The sequence below is a fragment of the Gymnoscopelus microlampas genome (genome assembly GCF_963454915.1).
Source record: "Gymnoscopelus microlampas genome assembly, chromosome: 11".
In the NCBI taxonomy this organism is placed as follows: Eukaryota; Metazoa; Chordata; class Actinopteri; order Myctophiformes; family Myctophidae; genus Gymnoscopelus; species Gymnoscopelus microlampas.
Genome location: NC_139948.1, coordinates 42,799,033 through 42,816,595, shown reverse-complemented (window position 1 = coordinate 42,816,595; position 17,563 = coordinate 42,799,033). Strand labels below are relative to the sequence as shown.

The following is a 17,563-nucleotide window of genomic DNA, read 5'->3' as shown; positions in this document are numbered from 1 at the left end:
TGGTGTAGGGTAAATATTAAAACTAGAAAAGGGTGCTTCTCTGAGCGCAGGTCTACGCCAGGCTGGGTGGCCTACCCAGGGCTGTGTCAGTCCCGGCCACAAAATGTTGAAGCCAATTACAGGCAAACAGTGTGGAATATCAAAACCCTGTTCGACGGTCATTGTCATATACTCTTTGATCCTCACGCAGAAGTCAGCCTAGCACGGACATGTTCTCTGTCTGTCTGTCTGTCTGTCTGTCTGTCTGTCTGTCTGTCTGTCTGTCTGTCTGTCTGTCTGTCTGTCTGTCTCTGTGTGTGTGTGTGTGTGTGTGTGTGTGTGTGTGTGTGTGTGTGTGTGTGTGTGTGTGTGTGTGTGTGTGTGTGTGTGTGTGTCTCATCTCTCTCTCTTGAGCTCAGAGCTATTTAACATTCAATCTGGGAAAGCATCTGTCATTTTAAGATTCATTTAGCTATTCAAAAATAGCAGATCTACAAGCTCATAGTGCGGCACTGAGTGCCACACTATGAGCTTGTAGATCTGCTATTTTTGAAAAATCATGGGAATTTGTGCAAGTCTTCACAAATGTCTTCTAAATCCTGCTATAATATGTGGTTCTCTAAATGTTTTATCTCTCTCTCTCTCTCTCTCTCTCTCTCTCTCTCTCTCTCTCTCTCTCTCTCTCTCTCTCTCTCTCTCTCTCTCTCTCTCTCTCTCTCTCTCTCTCTCTCTCTCTCTCTCTCTCTCTCTCTCTCTCTCTCTCTCTCTCTCTCTCTCTCTCTCTCTCTCTCTCTCTCTCTCTCTCATATATATATATATATATATATATATATATATATTTTGTTAAAGACACAATGCATTTCTGGATTGAATGCTCCTTACAAATTGCATTTTGTTTTTAATGTCAATAATTAAAGTAGCTATTCTTCTTCATAATAACATGTTTTTAAAGGTGATATACTGTAGTTAGTAGCAGTGACTGAGACAACAGACTGAAAAACAATGCTGTATAACTGAATGCGTGTGAGCGCACATGCGCGTCCGCAACTGGTTTCTGCCCACATCAAGTCACCATTTGACCAATGTGGCCCGGACCCCAAAATGAGTTCGACACCCCTGCACTAGACCATTTGTAGTTAATTTGGTGCAACAAATATTGATATTTGTAGGATTTGAGACCTGGGTATGACAAAAAAACGTAATGGACCACTTCACCAATTTTCAACCTGTGTTCACTTCAAATAATGGTCCTCACCAATTGTGTCTCATTATAATATGGTACCATTTTTATCTATTCACTCTGTGTCTCAGAGGAGGGCTGTGGACAATTCAGAATGAAACCCGGCATACCAGTGTCATCATCGATGGGGAATCCAAGCTAATAGCAAGAAACTCCAATTTGCAGCAATTAATTATTGGGTTATTAATTACAGACACAGCAAGACAAGTTAGAATGCCGCACTGGAGGGCATGGGAGTGACCTGTTACTGGGTATAATACATGAAAAGTATGTAATATCACAGCCATTCTAGTTACCTTTTAGCTCTCGAGCTAAAAGGTTTGGGAATTAAAAAATAATTGGCTTCTCTAAATAAAATGAAAAGGTTTGGGAACCATGACGTAGATGACAGGATGTTACATCGGGAACGTTGCGGCCATCAATAAGCGCTGCATGTGAGCGCTCTGGACATCAATGTGCTCCTCTGCTCACAAACAGCCGCGTAGCGTGGAATCTAATGTTGACAGGGCCAGGATCTGTATCCCCCCTCCATGCAGTGCGGGGCAATTTTTTTGAATTAATTAATTAATTAAACGACCATAAAGCAACATAAATAACACACTCTACCATCATACCTTCAGTGGTGGAAAACGTAATTTAATTCATGAATCCCAGGATCCATTCTCTTTTGGACTCCTCTTAGGACATGATCTGACAGTAGCCTGTACCTCCTACAGACTACGGTACTTAACAAGTCACGCTTGGACCATTGATAAGCAGGAGTAGGCAGCTTTTAGCTTTGTAAAAGGTGCGAAAGGGGGGCAGCCAATGTATCACTGCAGTAACGTGAGCGTCGCGGACGGCGGCTGTGTCTATTGTTGCGCAGGAGTTTGAGCAGCTAGACGGGGCAGGCAGGGTCTTTACCAACCGGGCCATGGCCCCACTGGCCCTCATGACGCTTCGCCTCTGCTAACAAAATGCTTTCTGTGGACATGCAGGCTCCTTACTGGCTGGTACTGGTGCAACCCAGACTGTCTCTAATCCCTAGAACCTGTCCAATGCCTCTTTAATCTCTCAGTGCAGCCTCTGGCTTTTCCTCTCAGGGTGGACCCACAAATGTTTCAAACATTGCTTTGTGTCGACTGCCACCTGGCCACAGGATCCTTCCTGCCACAATTGTGCCATCTGCATAACAGCTCACACTCAGTAAAATACTGAGCATTCATTTAACAAAAATGGGTTAGGGTCCATTTGATTCCATTCGTAGACTCTCGTGCAAATTGTACCCCTGTTTTTTGTGTTTAAGACCTTTAGACCTGAATGATTTATTTTAGCCCCCATTTAAATAATAATGTGTTCTTACTTTGTCTTGCCTGGTTAAATAAAGGTGATTCTTGGTTAAATGACTTAACTTTTTTAATGTTATTAATAGAGTACAGAAGTCCTGACGTCACTCATCCATCCCCTGGGTCGTAAAGCAATTTCTCTATGGAGAATAACATTGGGTCATCATAGAATCGTCGCATATAATAATTGTGGTCCAAAAATAAACAAACTAGTCTCGGCGATATTGTCAGGGAGGTGGCTCTGTATCGTTTATGATAGTCAGTCACTCATATTTGAAACAGTCCGTTTCTGGCGAAAATTTTACTAATTCGGCTGAAGTAACATTAGCGTTTTCTCACCGTCAGTTGATGCTTCATATCCATAAGAGTAAAACCGCCGGGTCATTTGTTTATTTTTGGAACACAGTTCTTATTTGACACGATATTAAAGACGTCTATGGGAATTCAGAACGGGGGGAAAAACCACGACCCAGGTAGAATGTGTAAATTACGTCAGACTTCGGTGCTCTAGTGTCATTGCTATACAAAATAATATAAATTTGGAACATTGTATTGTCGACTGGAAATTAGTTAAATGAATTGATGTGTTTGAACACTTGGACAAGGTGTATTTCTTTTAAGTTAATTAACAAAAGGGTAGACGATAAGCTTGGGCTTCCGTCTATATCTTTTTTTCCAAGGATTTTCTTTTTTGATGAATTCAGTATGTTTTGTATGGAACTTTGTTTTATAAACTAAAAACTAAACTAAATTAAATAAAACAACAAATCAATATATAAATCCAAGTTTTCCCTCACCGCTGAAAACGAGGCTGACTTCACTGAGGTCCTCCTGAGGCACGCGGAAGCTGAAGGACTCATTGTAGAAGGGGTCGATTGTGCCTCGCATGCAGGAGGTTTTCTTGGTCTTGACCAGCTTCAGCCCAGTCACCAGCTGGACTTTGACGAATGGATCTGGAGGACGCACGCAGCAGGAGGGAACCAGCGACAGTCAGGATTTGGGACAAACAGGTAGTAGCTGTTATGAGGTGTGACCATTCTGATCACTTTCATCTTCAATTTTAGGTATTTCCAGTGGTGTAAAGTAATTAAGTACATTTAATCAAGTATAACCGAAATACAAGCTCACAATGCGTCACAATGCATCTTTTCAAAAGACGTTAATACATTTTATACATTTGAAAACTTGAAATGGGACATTCTGCATAATGAGTACTTTCTGCATTTGGTACTTTATGTACATTTTGATAATACTTTTGGACTTTTACTCCGGTAAATTTAGATTAACTGACTTTACTTGTAACAGAGTGTTTCTTCATTTCGGTATTGATACTTTTACTTAAGTAAGAAATGTGAGTACTTTTTCCACCACTGTACCTGAGCCCTGGCACATGTCTGTCTGCAGCAGCTGCTTAGCTCTGATGATGTCCACGTTGAGTCTGCCAGCACTGGGCAGGTAGGTGAGGGAGAGCAACAGCTCTCCTAGCTCCACTTCATTCTGAAAAACACAACATTATTCATATCTGAAAGTTTTTTTTATTAAGGCATACAGTAGTATGCAGTGGTGTAAAGTAACCAAGTACATTTACTCAAGTATTTCTACTCCACATCTCAGAAGCAAATATTATACTTTTACTCTGTTACAATTATTAGAATTTAGTTACTAATTACTTTGTAGATTTTGATTACTAGATTTTCAGGCCGCTACGCAGGCTTCAAATCCAGCCCTATATTGCGCTGATCAGAGCAATGGTCACCGAGTTTTGGCCATTTGAAGGTGTTACACACTGCTGTAGTGGCGCATATGTGTGCAATTTAGTTTTTTGGGTGTGACTATTTTCATGGCAGACCCCTGAACAGTGTTTGTGCCAAGTTTGGTGCGGATCGGTGCAACAGTGCGCCTGTGGCTCCCGGGGGCCCATAACGTGGCCCCTGGTATGGCTACTCTGATGGCAGACCCCTAAACAGTGTTTAGTAGTCTAAACAATCCCCTAAACAATAATATGTATGCAATACTGTATGTATGATTGAATGTGTGTTTATCTAAAATTATAATGTAGGGCAAAATTATATAGATTTTTTAGTAATCGTTGTGTGGAGACCTGTGAACTTGGCACCAGCGCCTTCCACCAGTGTCCTCCTTTGACCAGGTCCACCTCGCTGAGCTGCAGCGCCACCTTGCCCACCACGCAGTGACGCGAGAACTTGTCGAAGTCCACCACGGACAGCAGCAGCGTGCGCCTCTGGGCCTCCAGGAAGGGGATGTCGAAGGTGAAGCGCTCCTCGAACACCGGATTCTGGGTCTTCCTCTTCACGCCCGTCTGCCGCGAGTTCTTGTGGTCGGGCAGCAGGCTCATCTTGACGTAGGGGTTGGAGTGGGCCATGTCCTGCCGCGCGCCGTCGCAGGTCAGCGGCGGTGGCAGGTCGCGCGCCTCGATGACTCGGACGCCCAAGTGGCCGTTGATGAGGTCGTATCTTGGGGGTGACGGGAAGAGGGGATGAGAGAGGGAGGTCAACAGTTTACAGCACCCAAAGCTTTTCAGCTCAAGACCCAAAAGATACATTTGGTGTCTCCCCGGGACCTAATACATTATGAATGAACCACATATAGGCCCAATTTCAGAAATAGTGAAAATAGCAGGTCGACAAGCTCACAATGCATTGCGATGCAATGCGTTTTGAGCTTGTAGATCGGCTATTTTCACAATTTTCATTTGTTTTCAAAATGTATATATGTTTTAATGTTTTTATTTTTAAGAACAATGTTTAAAGACTTTGGGTAATATTTTGAATATTAAATGTAGGAAACGTAACAAAAGGGATATTTACTTGCGACCCATAAAAATGGGTCTGCAACCCAAAAATGGGTCCAGACCCATTGTTTGGAAGACACAGGTTTGTTGTTGTTTTTAACAGCGTGGCTCTGAAAAAATCAAGGCCATCAATAAGAGGGTCTGTCTGTCCGCCTGCATTTAAGTATTTAACTTTTTTATGGAAGTCATTGGTGCCCAAATTTGGGCACATACCATGACATCATTGGCTAAACTCTTTCCGGCCCGAGCCAAGCCGTGTAAGTGAATGATGGACCTTGCACAAATATGGAGTCATACATCATAGATACTTCGGGTGCATTTCTCCTTTCCGACATGTCGCCTTTCCGACGTTGACGAACCCTATACCTAACCCTAACCCTAACCCTAACCGCACGCGGAGATGTCGGAATGGAGAGTGAACACCAGATACTTCATAGATGACATCAGTCATAGATGATACCAGTAATCTATGACTGGTGTCATCTATGACGAGTAAAGATGGACATTTATAACACACTCTCAGAGATCCTCATAACTCATTCAGAGAACGAGCTGTTGTCTTCTACGCCAAGCTAATGTTAGCTTAAAGCTGTGAACATGGCGTGGTATTTTCCCGGCTCCTCCGTCCAGGTGGGCGGTGGGTCGTGGAGCAGTGGCCTCTCTGTGTCCACTGCTACAGTTCCTCCCCACTCCGTGGGGACAGTAGCGGTGGGGGGCCCACCGTCTCAGCCCATGGTGGTGGTGTGGGAATGGCAGGATAACCAGGGCTTGTGGCGACCTTACAGCGGTGCGGTGAGCAGCGACATCGAGCGACACTTCTCTCTTGGCAGCAGTGCGGGTGTCTGTCTGGGACAGTCAGACCCCAGCCTGTCCCCTTATCTCGTCGACATCCCCAGCCTCAAACAGCTCCGAAAGGACACGGGAAAGACACGGTCGGTGCGTCGATCACTGTTTGCCCAGTCCTCAGGCCTGAGCAGTGGCGTCTACTGGGAATGGGTCAACGATAAAGGCGGATGGACATCATATGAGACACGCATTTCAATCCTTCTGGAACAGAGCTACCAGGCCTGGCAGGGCATAGCAGACCTGAGTCCACATGGATGTGATTACACAGTTGACCTTACATCCATGACCCAAGTCAACAAATCCACCAGCTTTAGACGGCAAGTGCGGCGGCGGAAGTTAAACGTACCCTACCCACTAGCGTCCTCTGGATCCTCGGCCGTCCCCTCAGGCCCTGCCCGCTCCTACCTGCAGTTTCAGAGTCACAGCGGCACGGTTCCCGTGCATAGCCACTCTCAACACGCATTTTCATTTTCACCCAGGCAAGTGAGCTTCCCCAGCTTCCTGGGGGCAGGAAGGCCTCTGTCTATGGGGAGCATGTCCTGGGGTGGGCCTACAACAGCCTCCATCAGTCAGCTGATGAGCTCCACAAGAGATAATGGTTTAGATGTTCCTGCCATCCCTGTCCGGCTGAATGCCCTGGCGGCCCAGAGACCAGAGACGGTGATCCAGCGCTACATGAAGGAAGTGGCTGTGGTCCCAGATGAGGACTGTATTATCTGCATGGACCATCTGTCAACCCCATCTGGCTACGAGATGGCATCATCACAGGACGGAGCCCAGAGCACCCTCCCAGACACCGTGGGCAAGTTCACCAAGTGCGGACACGCCCTGCATGTTCTCTGCATTCTGGCCATGTACAACAATGGTACCAAGGATGGTAGCCTCCAGTGTCCTGCATGCAAGACAATCTATGGAGAAAAGACTGGCACCCAACCCAAAGGAAACATGGACAGTTCTAGCACCTCCGAATCGCTTCCCGGTCATCCCGACTGTGGCACCATCCAGATTATCTACAGCATACCCCGTGGCGTACAGGGTCCAGAGCACCCCGACCCAGGGCAACCGTACAGCTGTAGAGCTTTCCCTCGCGTGTGCTTCCTTCCAGACAACGAGAAGGGCAGGAAGGTCCTGGAGCTGCTGAAAGTGGCGTGGACGCGTCGTCTCATCTTCACCGTGGGCACTTCCAGTACCACCGGCGAGCACAACACAGTCGTGTGGAACGAGATCCACCACAAAACCGAGATGATGTCCAACCTATCGGGTCACGGCTACCCTGACCCCAACTATTTGGACAACGTGGTCTCTGAGCTGGCCTCTCAGGGTGTGACGGAGGACTGCCTCAAACAGCCAGGCTCCAGAGAAAGATAGTGTTCCTCACTTATTATTTGACAATATAACACCACAGATTGCACTGCTATATTGTAAAAATACAAAACAATACAAGCAAAAGAAAAGAAAAATAAGATTATTGACTTTAGTGAATTTCTCTCCGGGGGGGCTATAAGCAAAAAAGAAAAGAATCTTGCAAACATGTTCTAAATCTAAGCTATCACACCAGTGTATTTAAATACATGAAGGGGCTTTTATTTGTATTTGAGTCAGATCAGTAGTAGTAGTAATTCATTTGTGAAGAACAAACACAGCTAATGAATGAAATGAGCAAAAAATTATGGTTAGCAATTCTGTGCTTCCTGACTGTGTTTCCTGAGAAAAAAACAACACATCCTCTGAGTCTGAACCAATCTCAGTCCAGACATTCTGAATCATCAAGGACATCCTGATGGCTTATCGCCCCAGTGGATTTCTATTGATTACGTTTCCGATTAATTGAATAATCGAGAAGCACGTTGTTTAAAAAATATACATCAACGAATCAACATGAATTTGAATTGTTTTATTTGTCTGATTAACCTCTTAAGCCCTATTTGATCTATTTTCGCTATTAGTTGTGATGCGACAAGTTGTGCGCTTGGGCTATGTTCACTATTTGTCGTATTATTTACATGCATATAGAACTTAAGTGGGTTGAAAATGTCTCTTTTATAAAAACATATTTAATCGCTTGCTTTGAGCGTCTCAGAGCTAATCTTACTGTGTGCTAAAGTGGAGCATGCCCAGTTGGTATCGGAGAAGGATCTCATCGTCCGTCAGAGAGTCAACATCGTCCCCAGAGGAGTCCAGGGAGTAGAGGCGGGGCTCCAGCTTACGGAAGTAGTCGTCAGGAGGGTGCTGGGGCCTCCTGAGAGGCTGAATGACTTCCTTCCTAGGGCCCATGGCCCAAAACTCTATGGGTTTCACATCCACCAGGGGTGAACTGGGCCTACGACTATCCAGAGCTGAGCAAGAAGAGGAGAGGGGAAAGGGAGGGAGGATAAAAGCATTATAAAAAATGTTTTAATGGGAGTTTATCTTCAGCTTGACTTTGAAATGATTTCAATCACTCATGGGATTTACTTAAAGACTTTAAAGATATCTACGAGCATGTCCAATGAAAGGCCTTTAGTCTGCAATAGTGTATACGACTTAGGTTGGGTTAGGGGACCCATTTTTATGGGTCGCAAGCAAATGTCCAATTTATATTTTTATTTTTTTTACGTTTAACGTGCCATTATGTGTTTTCATTGATAGAGTGAATCAGTAGTTTAGCGACGCAGACCCCGCTAGCTCGCCCCTTTCTCAACCCTTTGAATTACAATCGGGCATGGACCCCCACGCCCATGCCCGACCCACAATTGATCGGGCATGGACCCCCATTTCATACAATGTTTTATCCCAGTCCCCAATCTACACTGTAAAATCCTGAGCGTTAATTTAACTCAAATGCAACCAAATGGAACCTTACAGGTCAGGGGTCCATTTGGTTCCACTTGTACTAACTCTCAGAGTTAGAGGCCCATAAGGGTCCATTTGGATCCCCGCTGGTCCCCGGACCCGGCGTTTAGCAACTGTGCGCTATAGCTGACTCACAGGAGAGCTGTCGGACCATGCTGAAGGTGGAGCGAGATGTCTCTGAGCTGGAACGCCTCCGCATGAGAGCGCTGTCCGGAGCCATCGCTGCTGCATCTCCAGAGGCCACTCCGGTGTCTGCATCCTTCTCCGTGTTACACTCGTTCACCCTGAAATGAATAGAGACGGAGGCGAAGAAAGAAAGAAGTTCTAGTATCAGATAAACCTGTTAGTATTCACATGTCAGGCTGCAGGCGGTGAAATCCTCGATGTTTTAAAGGTAGTCTAAGTGATATTTTTGGGTTAATTAATTTTTTGTTAAAAAGTTGTCCAGTAACAGGGGTTTTCCCCTGTCTTTAGTAAAGAGATTGCCTTCACATTGGCCTGTTAGAGTGCCAACAGGAGGTCAATTTTTGTAAAACACATTTTTTGCTATTACTCCTACAAAATTATGTCCAAACATCATGCATATCGGTACACATTATCTCTATAGTCATGTCATTAAGACGGCCCTGTCCGATTTTTCATATTTCACCCTGATTGAGTCTTCTCTAGTTAATTCTGTGCAGGCGTCTGCACTGGATGCCTAATACCCAGCCATCCCTCATAGTTAATTCTGTGCAGGCGTCTGCACTGGATGCCTAATACCCAGCCATCCCTCAGGGATCATCAAGGGCCCTCTGTGTCCATGGCGACAGCCAGTGGGGCAGATAGTTGTCATGACGACAGTCCAATCTAAAGCACATGGCTGGAGGAAGTGTGTGTGTTTGGCTCGAGGGCTTAAGGTTGATTAAGGCCCTGTGAATTGGTTTGAGTGATGCAAAACATGCGCACGCACGCACGCACGCACGCACGCACGCACGCACACACACACACACACACACACACACACACACACACACACACACACACACACACACACACACACACACACACACACACACACCACACACACACACACACACACACACACACACACACACACACACACACACACACACACAAATTATAATAATGATTACATACTGTATGACCAATTTATTATTAAGATTATAAAGGTATTGGTACTGTAGGAGATGTGATTGTTGAATAACAATCAAATAATGGACAAGAAAAACATATTGATTACTGGTTGGACCTCTCTGAAATGGCATTAGTCTGATGGCAAAATGACACAGACCACTCCTCTAGAAAACATAATTTACACGCTATACAAATACAGATATATATTCATATCTGGAAAGACACATATTAATTGGCCACCTAGAAAGAAGATCATCATCAGTCAGTCTATTCCTACAATAATATTAATTTTGGAATGAAATTGTGGACATCATGATTGACTTTTCCTTAATGATATGGTTGTCAGTTCAAATGTATAAAGGAAACAACACCAGGCTCAGTTCAACGGAGGCTTATAAAGTAAATACTGAAATATGGCTCATGCCTCAAATAATTTTATAACACCCCATAAAAGACATCTGTGTGTGTGTGTGTGTGTGTGTGTGTGTGTGTGTGTGTGTGTGTGTGTGTGTGTGTGTGTGTGTGTGTGTGTGTGTGTGTGTGTGTGTGTGCGTGCGTGTGTGCATGTGTGTGTGTGTATTTGGGTGGGTTGGTATGAGTGCTTCCTGACTAACATTGCCAGGAAAACATGTGTATGTTAACGACCAACCCCATATTCCAGTCATAGCCCACACCCCCCACCCGTTTACCGCCTCATGACATCACACTGTGTCTCCAAGGGGAGGACTGCAACATCTCACCTGTTATCAGACAGTCTCTAGCCCAGTATTTCTCAACCTGTGGGTCGGGACCCCCAGGGGGTCCCAACATGATTTTTTCCCCGGGGGTAATCAACAAACTATACTATAAAAACTGGTCAAACATTGGCCACATTGCCAAATAATATAAGAAATAGGGAAACATTTTGAAGAAAAATGTGGAGCTTGTAGATCTGCTATTTTCACAATATTTATCTGTGGAACCGAAAATTCCAAGTGCTTGTCAGGGTTGGGGGGTCCCCAGTTCAAATATGATTATTTTGGGGGGTCACGGCCTGAAAAGGTTGAGAACCACTGCTTTAGTCCCCAGACCCCCATTTGATCAAATGTTTTATCTCAGGGACCCCAATCTACACGGTAAAATCCCCAGTGTTCATTTCAACTCTGAGAGTGTACAAATGGAACCAAGTTTGGTTCCATTTGACAAAAACATTGTGACAGTTACAGATCTGTTATAGGGTCCATTTGGTTCTTGACTATCAATCATTTCAATCATTTGGCTGGGGACCCCCTGGGACCCCCCTCAAGGACCCCACGTTGAGAACCACTGATATAGATCAACATTTTGTACTCTGTTTGTAAATTGTAACAACACTCTGACAATCAGAATTAAAGGAAGTTCACCCCAAAAAATACTTATTTTCTTTCAATTACACACCTCACAAAGCCTTGAATTTTCCGGTAGAAGACTCAAAGAGTGTCCTACTAAGTCTCCTGAACTCCATGACCGATGACCCGGTCATCAAATTATTGGCTTAGGAATGCGACACAAACAATTGTAACAGTGTAATTGATAGAAAATAAGTCAGTGAACTACTCCTTTAATACTTTTTCCAGCATCATGTATGCAATTCCAGAGGTGGAGCATCTTACTTACTTACTAATGTCACGTTTTTTTTTTTCATTTTGAACACACGTTCATTGAATTTGGAATTCAATGAACGTGTGTGTGTGTGTGTGTGTGTGTGTGTGTGTGTGTGTGTGTGTGTGTGTGTGTGTGTGTGTGTGTGTGTGTGTGTGTGTGTGTGTGTGTGTGTGTGTGTGTGTGTGTGTGACTCACAGCCAGGAGGGGGTCTGTGCAGGGAAGGGTCCGAGGATCTCCACCTCTTCGTCTGTCTTGGTGCAGCAGACACACTCCCAGCACCACAGCACACAGGACCGGCAGGAGCAGCGGCACCGCAGGCAGTCTGACAGGCGGGCCAGGACACCCTGCAAACACACCAGTGTCAATTTCGTTGACTAAAACTATGACGAAAAATGTTTGTCGACTACCTATGATGACTAAGACTAAGACTAAATATATTGACTATTTCGTCAACAAATAAAAACTAGACTAAAATGTTAGGGAGGAGGGACTAGTGGAGAAGATGTCCAGTAGAACTAAAAGTCAAGTCATTTTATGTTCAGTTGCGCTCGGGTGTTGCGCTCTGAAAATAGCATATCTACAAGCTCACAACACGTCGCGCTGCGACGCGTTGTGGAGCTTGTAGATCGCCTATTTTCTGCATGCAACCAATTGTAAAATCTGCCATTACGACGACGGCATCAAGTTCTGCCAAAATACATTTTTGTCGACAAAAATAAACTGTAGATTTAGTCGACTAAAATCTTATGATATTTAGTCGACTAAAACTAAGACTGTTCAGATGACCAAAATATGACTAAAACGAAATGACATCTTATTCAAAAGACTATGACTAAAATAAATCAAAATACATTTGCTGTCAAAATTAACACTGCAACACACGGCCAGGTCATCTAAAATAAAACCACACAAGGTGAACTGCTGTTGGAACCAGGTGATGATGACAGTATTGCACAGTGAGCAGAGGCAGCCTACGTGAGCAGAGCCCCCTCTCTATATCGATCAGACACAAACGTAATCATCCCTTATATGATCCGCTATTTGAGCCCGGCCAGGCTGCATGCACGGCAAATAACAATTCAAAGTGGTCTCCTTCCCTTTTCCTTTAATTAATTTGGCCCTTAACCCACCTGAAGCCGATTCTACATGTCTCCTAAATCTCAACAGTATTCTGTGAAAAACGTATGTTTCTATATCAGTGGTGCTCAATCTTTTTCATGTCAAGGACCCCCAAAACTATATGTAATTGGCCGCGGACCCCCATCAAAATATTTTGTTCCAGGGACCCCCAGAAGCAAAGATTTTAGTTAAAAATGTTCGCTTTAAAAATATATATATTCAAAGATTTGCACACATTTTCACGATTTTTCAAAAATAGCAGATCTACAAGCTCATAGCGCGCTTGTATATCTGCTATTTTTGAATAGCCCAAAGTGTAAAATAATCTTAATGGGTTTAATTGATCAAGAGTAGAGTGGTAAAGAAAGGAAAGCTATGCACCCCCTGCTCTTTTCTCTATTGTTTTGGAAGAAGAAAGCTAAGAGTTAAGACGCTGAGAGATGAAGGGCAGCAGGAAGACGTTGGCAGGATGCAGACGCAGAATGCAGTCACATCACATTACAGGTATACTGTATATGTGGGTCTCTATAGTCTCAGCCCATCCACCACCATCATCACTGTCCTCCATTTTGAAGCAGAAGATCTGCTCCATGATTGAATCAAGGTGCGGTCTGTTGCTAATCTGTCTGGCATGCATTACATGCAAGGCAGCAGTTCCTTTTCTAAGAGCTGTTTGTCAGGACTTCCCAACAGACCATTTTCAGGGACCATTAATAGCTAAGCTTTGCTAGCAACAGCAGCGCTGTTGGCCACTTCTCACTCAGTGACAAAAACAAGCCTGAAAACAAGCTGGACAAAAAAAAAAAAAAATCTACATCTATAGATATTTATTTCATGTGAATCTATAGAGAGGCAGTGAAGTGGACAAGACGCTTTTTTGAATTTGTAAAGAGATACATGGACAATTGATACAAAATGAATGGACACGATGGAGAGATATCGTGCAGTGAATGTTGTGAATGACTGTATGTCGGACTGGGCAGTTTGACTAGATTTTGGAGGCAAGATGCATGCGATTTTTGGAGGCTAGCTTGATGCGTTAGATCGGCGATTCCCTTAACCGTGGGCCACTAAGATTTTAATGTATCTTATATGGTATATATATGGTATTTTCCTTTAATAATGAATTCATGTCATGGCATTTTCCTAGTACCCCTGGGGGAAACCCCACTAAATAATACTGAACCTTATGAAACAGGTGTTGTAAAAGTGCAACATTTAGTGGATGAATGTTGTACTTTAAGTCAAGGTTGAGGACCCCCAATCATGTGGGGATCCCCACATGCAAGGATGAGAACCGCTACTTTAAGTGACCCTTTAAGGCTATAATACTGTAGGGTTTACAGGTTGGAGAATAGAGAGATAGATAGTCATTGATCTCCGTGGAGGAAATGTTTGGCACAGTAGCAGGAGATAGGGAACATAAAACACTCAAATCAAATCATCAAACCCTAAAAACAGATCGAACCGGTAAATCATTGTTTTACTCTTGCGCATCAATAGTATTGTGTAGGGTAAAACAGTAATCAATATAAATAAATAAGAACTTAGAAGAAGAAGAAAAATAATGGATGTACTCAATGGAATGTCCTAGAAGCATAGTAATAATAGAGTATGTGATTACATAGCAGAAGATTTGCACATTGATATGACTGACAACACACATAGTTAACAGTAAAAGATTCAGACCGTACCTCATTGATCGGTTCCAACTGTCCTTTTTCACAGGCCAGGCGGAGCAGATGATCACGGGGCGGTAAGGAGCAAGTGGTTGTGGGAGGAAGGAGACAGAAGAGAATAGTTTAGCATTTCAGCTCAATAGTGAATGAAGTGCAGTGGTTATCAACTGGCTTTAATTCTTGAGGAGTCATGAACACCACATACCACACAGCGCTGGGCAATTAAATGAAAACATATAGAAATCGACATTTAGACTAAATGTGTCCCATGCCCTAGCTGTGCGTGATCCGGTGCCTGTGGCCTCATACTAGGTTTCGCCTATAGGGCCCCCAGATCACTAATAAGTCCGTCACTGACAAACACAAATTCAAATGAAAGCATCTATGTTTTCTGGATGGTGTATTGGATGGATGTGGCATGACGTGTATCAAGCCCATAGAGGCTGTTTCATTACTGCATGGTGGACTTTTCCTACGGTACTCAATAAAGACAATATTGGCAGCAGCAACAGGATATGAGACGCACAAACACACACACACACACACACGGTTGTTGTGGATGTCTGTGTGCTTTCGTTTTGTAGCCTGTTGACTTTCTTTGTTCTGTCGTTTTACGTCTGTGCTGCTCAAAGACTTTACAATGTTTGATGGTGATGTTTGATCATGGACATTATTTTATATTGCCGACCATTGGTTAGAATTGGATGCACATCATTGCTAGATTGGCCTCGTTCATGAAGTGATTAGTTGATTGTTGGCACCCAAATAACAGTAACAACAGCAATTAACCACATGAACCCTAGCGTGCCTATTCTGGGCATGTCCATAATAAGCGATTATTCGGTGAAAATAGCCGAAGACGAACATTCGGCGAAAATAGCCAATCTACAAGCTCACAACATGTCATAATGCGACACATTGCAGGCTTGAAAATCGGCTATTGTCAGAAAGGAGATTTGGTACAGAGAAGTATTCCCAACCTTTTCTGAATCAGGGCCCACCTGACAATCTTGAAAGTGCTCGTGGCCCACCCATCAGACCACTTAACATGGCAGCCAATTAATGCATTCTCACTTGCCAATACCATTGCGGCCCACCACAGGTTTCGAATTGCTGGTGTAGAGGGGAAAAAAGGAGGGGACCAAGTATAGAGCCCTGGGAGACACCGGTCAATGAGTAATGAAGTATGTAGTGCAGGGGTCTACAACAGGGGGTCCTTAGGGTTACTACAGGGGGCTGACAAATCTTTGTGTGATAGGATAAATGTTTTACATTAACCACTTGAACCCTAGCATCCTTATTCTGAGGAGAACTTTCGCCAAAAATAGCCAATCTACAAGCTTGTAGATCTGCTATTTTTGGCAAAGAGGTTTGGTGTAGCCGGAAGAAAAGAGCAGACCAAGTACAGAGTGAAAGGTCAAGTTTACTAAGTATTGATGTTTTAAGTGGTTAAATGTCTGAAAATACTCATGAATCCAACATGCACTGATCATAGTGCTGTCAAACAAGTCTATGAATCTATCTATAAAACCTATGAAAAAGTTTAATATGCAACACAATTGTATACAATATGTAGTGGGGGGGTCCCTGCTTCATCTCAATAGCAGATCTACAAGCTCATAGCACGGCACTCTGTGCCACGCTATGAGCTTGTAGATCTGCTATTTTTTGAATAGCCAAAGAAATCCAAAATGACACGGATGCCTTCCCGGATTTAATGGGTTAATGTGAGATCAGGGTTAATAATAATGTGCGCTGTCGGACCAATGGCCAATCGGGATAAAAAGCCGCCGGGGAGGCCTGTCACAATTATTACACAATCGTCTAATCACAATTATTTGAGATAATCACAATCATTTGAGATTATCGCAAATATTTTGCATACCGGTGATCGTCATAATCGTTTCCATGTCGAAAATCGTTCATATATTTTCAAACATAAAAAAAAAAACGGTGGAAATAGCAGATCTACAAGCTCGCAACGTGACGCGTTGTGTGCTTGTAAATCGTCTATTTCCAGTATAAAGTACAAAGTTGTAAATACGTCAGTCACTGCTTTGTATATTTAGGTTATTTGACATACCTGCTCTGGGCAACTTCAAAGCCTAAAGGCCAACATTTTTTTTTTTTTAATTCATAATTATGTTCCAGTGTTCAACGTCAAAAAAACGATTCAATCGTTAATTGCAATTATTTGTGTGACTATTAATCTTCATGTAAAATGTCATAATCGTGACAGACCTATCGCCGGACCAATGCCGGGTACAGCACATGGATTTCCCAAACATTCCTCTACTTCCGCTTCCATCTATTTAATCTTGTCTTATTTATTTAACCACTGTAGTGGTGTTGTTTCCATAGCCGCTGTCGTTGAGGTGCTTAATTTGACATACTCACCCAATTAAATGGATTGCAAAACATTTTGAGCTAAATCTTGTCTATTTGGCCATGTCCAGAGGTATTGTGGGCCTAATTCAGTCAATTATATGTGTGATAGCAGGTGTGCACACGTTATGTCCTCTCCCAGCATCTCTCCTTCTCTTCACATCTAAACCAGGTTTCTTATACTGTAGGTGCTTCCCTAAATAACGCATGACAAAATCATTTACTTGTCAATCGACAACAAGGGAGGCAGAAAGCAGGCTAATATATTTCTGTTTCAAAGAATCAATTCTCTCCCTCTTTCGCTCTCTCTCTCTCTCTCTCCTCTCTCTCTCCCCCTCCTAAACCCAGCCCTAATGTTGTCTTTGTAATTAGCTGTCACTGTATCCATGGCAACAGCAACAGGCGTAGTGAGCAACAGGCGTAGTGCCCCCCCTCTTCCTCTTCTACTCTTTCTCTCTCTCTCTTTCTCTCTCTCTCTCTAGATCCATTCCCCAGCAGAGATGACGCACCACAGGTCAGAGAGAGAGAGAGAGGAGGAGGGGGAAGGGGGAAGGGGAGTGACAGAGGAAATGGATAAACAACTGTG

At 43.6% G+C, this 17,563-nt stretch overlaps 2 protein-coding genes across 3 annotated transcripts in view; one reads left to right on the top strand and one right to left on the bottom strand.

The window, feature by feature from the left end:
* syt17 (synaptotagmin XVII) overlaps positions 1-17,563 on the bottom strand; it is a 28,145-nt gene that overhangs the window by 7,737 nt on the left and 2,845 nt on the right. For both annotated transcript variants that reach the window (XM_084071651.1, XM_084071650.1), the window contains 7 exons: positions 14,608-14,625; positions 11,990-12,138; positions 9,170-9,318; positions 8,295-8,538; positions 4,646-5,018; positions 3,921-4,041; positions 3,342-3,497 (listed from right to left, as the gene is read on the bottom strand). In XM_084071651.1, coding sequence (XP_083927777.1) covers positions 3,342-3,497; positions 3,921-4,041; positions 4,646-5,018; positions 8,295-8,538; positions 9,170-9,318; positions 11,990-12,138; positions 14,608-14,625 — 1,210 coding nt within the window. The remainder of the gene's footprint in view (positions 1-3,341; positions 3,498-3,920; positions 4,042-4,645; positions 5,019-8,294; positions 8,539-9,169; positions 9,319-11,989; positions 12,139-14,607; positions 14,626-17,563) is intronic.
* On the top strand, positions 5,954-7,570 carry LOC311055727 (putative E3 ubiquitin-protein ligase DTX2; the record flags this gene model as incomplete). The annotated part of the gene is made up of 1 exon (XM_084071996.1): positions 5,954-7,570. The coding sequence occupies one exon, from the start codon at positions 5,954-5,956 to the stop codon at positions 7,568-7,570; it is 1,617 nt and encodes a 538-aa protein (XP_083928122.1).